The sequence below is a fragment of the Lycium barbarum genome, chromosome 6, assembly GCF_019175385.1.
Source record: "Lycium barbarum isolate Lr01 chromosome 6, ASM1917538v2, whole genome shotgun sequence".
Classification (NCBI taxonomy): domain Eukaryota; kingdom Viridiplantae; phylum Streptophyta; class Magnoliopsida; order Solanales; family Solanaceae; genus Lycium; species Lycium barbarum.
Genome location: NC_083342.1, coordinates 118,186,216 through 118,192,626, shown reverse-complemented (window position 1 = coordinate 118,192,626; position 6,411 = coordinate 118,186,216). Strand labels below are relative to the sequence as shown.

General features: G+C 32.8%; 1 protein-coding gene across 6 annotated transcripts; it reads right to left on the bottom strand.

Moving 5' to 3' along the window:
- Positions 1 to 2,215: 2,215 nt before the first annotated feature.
- On the bottom strand, positions 2,216 to 5,906 carry LOC132645816 (flotillin-like protein 2). 6 transcript variants are annotated; one of them, XM_060363025.1, is made up of 3 exons: positions 5,757 to 5,906; positions 3,436 to 4,386; positions 2,216 to 2,962 (listed from the first exon to the last, which is right to left on the bottom strand). In XM_060363025.1, exons 2-3 carry the CDS (start codon positions 4,363 to 4,365, stop codon positions 2,420 to 2,422), a joined length of 1,473 nt encoding a protein of 490 aa, XP_060219008.1. In that variant the 5' UTR covers positions 4,366 to 4,386; positions 5,757 to 5,906; the 3' UTR covers positions 2,216 to 2,419. The 6 variants fall into 6 exon arrangements, with proteins under 6 accessions (XP_060219008.1, XP_060219009.1, XP_060219013.1 ...); XM_060363026.1 differs by having other exon boundaries at positions 3,436 to 4,382; positions 5,757 to 5,889; XM_060363030.1 differs by lacking the exon at positions 5,757 to 5,906 and adding an exon at positions 5,576 to 5,712 and having other exon boundaries at positions 3,436 to 4,382.
- Between the last annotated feature and the right edge of the window lie 505 nt (positions 5,907 to 6,411).

The following is a 6,411-nucleotide window of genomic DNA, read 5'->3' as shown; positions in this document are numbered from 1 at the left end:
TTAATATTCAATTACACTAAAAATTTAGATTTATGAAGAATGAAGGTAGTTTGTGTACGCTCAATGAGTTTGATGCTATGCAATTAAATGGTAGTAGCAAAAAATAGTGTATTAAAATGATCAAATATTTGGTCAAAATCTCTATATTTATTATTGATAATCATAGATATTTTTATTTTTATAAAGATGATTAATTATTATATTATCAAAAAAAAAAAAGATAACTGTTATATGGGGTAATTTTATAAATAGTATACTGTTATAAAATTAGTTATTGACGTTATAGAGAAATAAAATATAATATAAAAAATTGATTAAAAAGCTTGATTGTTATAAAGAGATGTTGTTATATGGAGATGTTGTTACGGAGAGGTGTGATGTAAATGGTTGGCAATAGAGGTAAGTGGTGGCGGCGGTTGTACACTGAAAGCTAGTGATGGTAATTGTAATAGATACAGTAGCAGTGAAAAGTCATATTCACATAAATCTTTCAAGGGAATATTATTTTTAATGATTTTAAGACTATGTATGAGATTTGAATGATTCAAACTTATTAAAAAGTCAGAAACGCAACAAAATAATAATAGATTGATACTTGGATAATTCAAACCTTTATAAGTGAAAAGGATTATGCCTAGGACCCTTTCATCCTTTACATTATAATATAAGTCAAAATAAATGCCCTTTATTGTGACAGATGACATACCGTATGTGCCGTGTGGCGTGTATATTTAACCACTCGAGAGAGTTATCTAAATTAAGAGCCTATTTGGAAAGCCACCTAGTAATTAAGAGCCTAGTAATTATATAGTATTGTAATTATAATGATCTGTTTGTTTGTCATAATGTAATTACAGTGTAATTACAAGCGTGTTGTTTGATTGCACAAGTGCAATTACACAGTTAGTTTAATTTAAAACTACAATTTAATTATAAAAAAATTAAAATTAATATTTAAAAAATATGTGCCTTTATAAATGGTATTAAATTAGCTATTTAATAATACATTGTTTCTTGAAAATATGTTAATTAATAATCATATATTTGTAAGTAATATTGTAAAAAATAATTGATATATAATTTCAAATTAATAATATTTTAATTTTAATTGATTATAAAAATTAAAAGCATACCTTTTTTGTGAAAACATCATGGGATTGGATGTTTGTCAAAAAAAAAAATATTTATAAATATAATGTCATAACACTATTTAAATGTTTGACAATAATTCTATCAACTGCAAGTGAAAAATAAACAACATGCAATGTGAAATAACAAGTCAATAGTATTAAAACAAATATTTTTAAAATAAAAAATATAACTTAAATTCAAAATCCGAAAGAATATTTTTAACATACTACTCTTATGTCAAATTCTAACATTACATAAGTAAGGTTCAACGTAACATAAGTAAATACTCCTATAATTCAAAGGAAAGGGAAAATATAAGTCAATAACCTTATTCACAACGAAATTCTACTTTAATAACGTCACTTTTTATATGTCAAGTTTGCCAATGACTCATTCTTTCTAATATTAAGAGATATAGTTTCAAAAATTAGAATATTAACACGGTTATGCTAAATGAATAAAATTAAAAATTAAAAAAAATACGAGCAATTACATGGAACCACAAGAAGTAAAGGTTGGGAATGAGAAGAAAGGAAATGAAATATAAATTCTATAAAAAGGAAAATATATTTTAAAAAATACAAATGATTAAAAAGTAAAAATAAAAAAGAAATTAAATAATAGAAATAAAAAATAAATTAGAAAAGAAAACAAATTAAAAAAATAAAAAATAAATTAAAAAAGAAAACAAATTAAAATAAAATTAAAAAGAAATAACTAAAAAGTAACCCTGTAATTACAGGGTGTAATTACACCCAATTCTCAGCCCCCCTGTAATTACACTCAATTCTAATTACCTGAGTGGCTTTCCAAACAGGCCCTAAGGGATTTTTAAAATTATCAAACAACTACACTTACATAACAGAGATAACAGTGACTACAACAATAACAGTTTTGAGTAATTATATATGCACCCATCACAAAAACATTAAGCGAAGAGATTTTCCTTCCGTAATGGGTGCATGTTAGAGAAGTTTCACACGCTATTCACTGCATGTCTGACTGCATATAAGTGTAACACTAAAGATTTAGGAGCCTAACTCATCCCATTCACACTCATAAATTCCAACAATCAGTCTTCTAATATCAACAAGAAACCAGTCTGTAATAAAGCATTCTAATATCAACAAGAAACCAGTCTGTAATAAAGCATTGCAAGCATCACTTTTCCAGGCACGAAAGGCCTAAAATAATAGCTATATGTAAAGTAGTTCGGTGCAAAGTTTAGTCATGTCAGCTTATCGGTAGTTGGAGTCTTACTAGATAGTCCTAAAAGTCATAAAATTTCCTATGGACGGAGGGATGTGGCTGGATCAGCAGCAGCAACAGAGAGGCTTCCCATCCATGCTGGTGGCAACATTCCAGTTTGCTCATGCACAGTCTCAAGTAAAGGAGGCAATGCTTGATAAACAGAAGCCAACTCTTTCATTCCAGCATGGCCACTACTTGTTCCGTCGACCATCTGCCCACTAGTGGTACCATTACTCCAAATGCTGATCTTTGGCTGAAGTCCCTTGATCGCTTCAGCATTCATTTTGGCAATGTCTTTAAACATTCCTCTGTCAATCATCATGTAGTCTCGCAGGGCGTTGTAATTTCCTCCCAAAGATGACAACAGATTGCGGACATAAGCTCCCTGTGCTTCTGCAGTGGCCTTTAGTCCTTCAGCCTCTTTCGTTTTGGCATACAGTGCAGCATCAGCAGCCAGTTGTGCGGCATATGTCTGAGCTTCTGCTGCCAATTTCTTAGCCTCTGCAGCTTTTTTGTTTTCATAAAGCTCGGCTTCTGCTTCCTTCTGTTTCTTGTACAGCACTGCATTGGCTTCTTGCACCTAAAGTTTGCATGGCAAAACTTAGATGAGTAGTAGCACGGTGCATAATCGGATTCATATGACTGAATAAAGTAGTACTATTAGATTTGCAATTGAAAATAGAGAAAAGGAAAAGAGCCACTTCTTTATAGTGCAGACACAAGTACATCTATTGAGCAAAGTCCCCCAAGAAAGAATGTAACTAAGAGGAAACACTAGCAAACTCATGTAAAAGTTGAACACAAAATCATCACATTATACTGATTTAGGGATTCTACCTAGATAAAAGTGGAATACAGTACAAACAATGTAAATGGACTATTAACTGAGTAGGCCGTCTCACATGGAAACTTCTAAGATACACAACATTCACAGGAAATATTGATAATCATGAGCAATCTAATCTACACTTGATAGATCAGCAAAGAAAAAGTCAACTCCATGAACTCACACGTAGGTACTGAAAGAAAAGAGTTGTGACGTGATAAACTTGCCTTAATCTCATATTCAACAGTAGCCTTACTGAGGTGTTGTGCTTTGAGACTCTCTGTCTTAGTCAATGCATTCTTTCTCTCAACTTCTTGTTGCAATACAGCCTCCCGAATCGCCACAGCTTTCTGGGCTTCGATCTCAGCCATTTTTGCCTGCTGAGACCACCCAGCCTGCTTGGTTGCCAGAATAGAATTTGCCTCAGCCACCTCAGCTTCTCTCTGATTTTCATATATCTTAACATCTGTCTTCACCTTAACCTCCTCTTTCTTTCCCTGACCATCCCTTTGGGTAGATATGACCTTTGTCTCAGCATCAATCTTGGCAGCATTTTGACGTGTGAGACCTTCTCGCTCCTTAGCTCCTATCTCACCCTTCATTTTGGCCTCAGAAACATCAATTTTTGCTTGATTTGCAGCTTCCATTTGAGTTTTCTGCCCCAAGTAAGAAAAGTATTCGTGGCCTGGAACATCAACCAATTGCTTAATGTTAGCATTGTAAATCAGCAAGCCAAATTGGTTGAGCTCAAGCTGAACCTTGTCAAACACCTCCTTCTTGAAATCTTTCGTGCCTTTAAAGATTTCCTCCATGGTCATGGAAGCAGCCAAGACACGAGTCTCTCCCTCAATGACACCTTGAACGAGGTCCTTCACATCGTGTGATTCACGTTCATGTTGGGATAGAAGTTTAGCATATTTGACAAGTCTCTCATGGTCATCCACACACGGGCCAATAGTGAAAACAGCAGGGAGAAGGAAGGGCAGCTTCTCAGCACTCATAGCATTGACTTCAAAAGTATAGTTCACAGGAGTAACATCAATGACCCGACATTTCTGCAATGGCCATATTAGTGCCTTTTTTGTGATCTTCAGTTCATTAATACCAATCCCAGTGATCACCAGAAACTCAGATGCCCTTGCTATGCGGTAAATCATGTTTGCAGTTCTTTGATCTTCCTAACACAACAAATAGAGGTTGTCAAGACACACAACACCATACACAGGCAAAATTTTCATCAACTACAAACCTACATAACTAGCAGAAAATCCCAATCAAGAAAGAGACACATTTTCGACTAGTTCAATTGTCGCATGTAAAGATCATTAAAAAATCAGAAAAAAGTTTCATCATTAGGTTGTAAAGCCAACATACTTCGAGCAGATGATTAACTCGAAATACCATTTTCAATTTTGATACAAATTCAAGTTTTAACGTACCCCAAAGAGTTTTTTGCCCCTTCTCTCTCAAAGTTAGAATACCTCAAGAAATCTTCCTTCTGGTTCATATGACAACAGATAAAGTCATAAAGATGTTCCTTCTCAAGAAAACCAAGTACTATACACCCCTCCTTGACTAAATAAATGCAGAAATACTACTCTCAGGATTGTAGCAAAAGTACATAAAGAAACTGCAACAGTCCATAACAGATTGCTAGTGGATTCACAAAATTAAACGCCTAAAAGTAGATATAACATTAAATTATCACCTTAATTTCTTTAAATGGACAAGCACACGAATTAAAAGTAACAGGTGAACAGGACAATACAGCCCAGCTAAATAGGAAATAAAGAAACATTTCAGTGAGAGCAAGTTATTGATATTAGTTTCTACATTCAGCTACTTGAAACATTAAAAATCTGGTCCGTCTAACATGGACAAAGGAATAAAAAGTAAACTAAGATGACTTCATTTTCTTTAATAACTATGGTGTCTAGGTCAGCTTTTGTGTACACCCTAAACTAATTTCTAGGGTAATTACTACCCTCTACCAGTATGGTTGTCGGGTAATTCTGTCCACCAGACCACAAATGGGAAGAATTTATCTAGTATTGTTTACCTTAATTTTCGACACACTTCATTGACCACTAGGTCACACCTTTGAATATTAAACATGTAAACAAAAGTTTTGAGACTCTGAAGTCTGTAAAATATGAATGAAAACACAGTTTCTTTACAGGGTTTTATGAAAAAATTGATTTGGCATTTCAGGTTTCTCCCTATGATCTCATCTACACACAAACACACACATAAGCACAAGGCTAACAAAGAAATCGTACAACTAAAAAAAAAAAAAAAAAAAAGATAAAAACGAAACCATGTTTTAGTCCAAACATTATAAAAGAAGAAAAAAACATTAAACCATACTAGATAGAGACAGAGCATAATCAAGAACTCATTCATTCTTCCAAATTAGACACATGAAGCTCTTTCAAAATGAACATGAAAAGAAATTTTCACGATAAACCAAGGAAACCAAAACCCCAAGGCAAGTTAAAAAAAAAAAAAAACATGTTTGAGATGAAAAGAGTAAGGAAAAATGCTTTACTTTGTGAATGAAAGTTGCTTTTGAAACGTCCAAGTCCCTAAAAAAACATGAATGGAAGGATACTATATACTACTGTCAATCAAACGCCATTATTACTGTTGTAACAGACAATTTCCTTTAAGAGATATAAAAGGAACATGCTATGAAGTTTCACCTCCCTGATATTGAAAAAAGTTACTGTTTACATATTAAACCAATAATAACATGACAAGTGGCTTTTATATAGTACACTTTTATCATTCTGGTTAATTTATTGTACTATTTTCATCTTAATTTGTTAGTGTTACTTAATTATGGTAAAATGATAGTACTATGATTTTGTTATGTAAATATCTGTGTGGGTTATCTTTTTTCCCTCTGCCATTTTGTTTATTGAGAATGGTTATGTAGCTGTTTTACTGTGGAAATGAAAAAAAGTTACTGTACCTTTTTTTACCACGTGAAATAAGCTGCTTTGAGAATACTGGCGATTCAAATTTTCTTGCTTTTACCTCTGTATATGCATTACCATAAATGTATTATCGCAAAGTTGAAGTTTCACAAATTTTCGGTCTCCATTAAAAACATTCCTTACTGATCAAGTTAATTATAGAGTTTTAAATTTAAAATCCTTGTTATGGGCTAATACCTTAGTGATTTCCATTTAGTGATATTG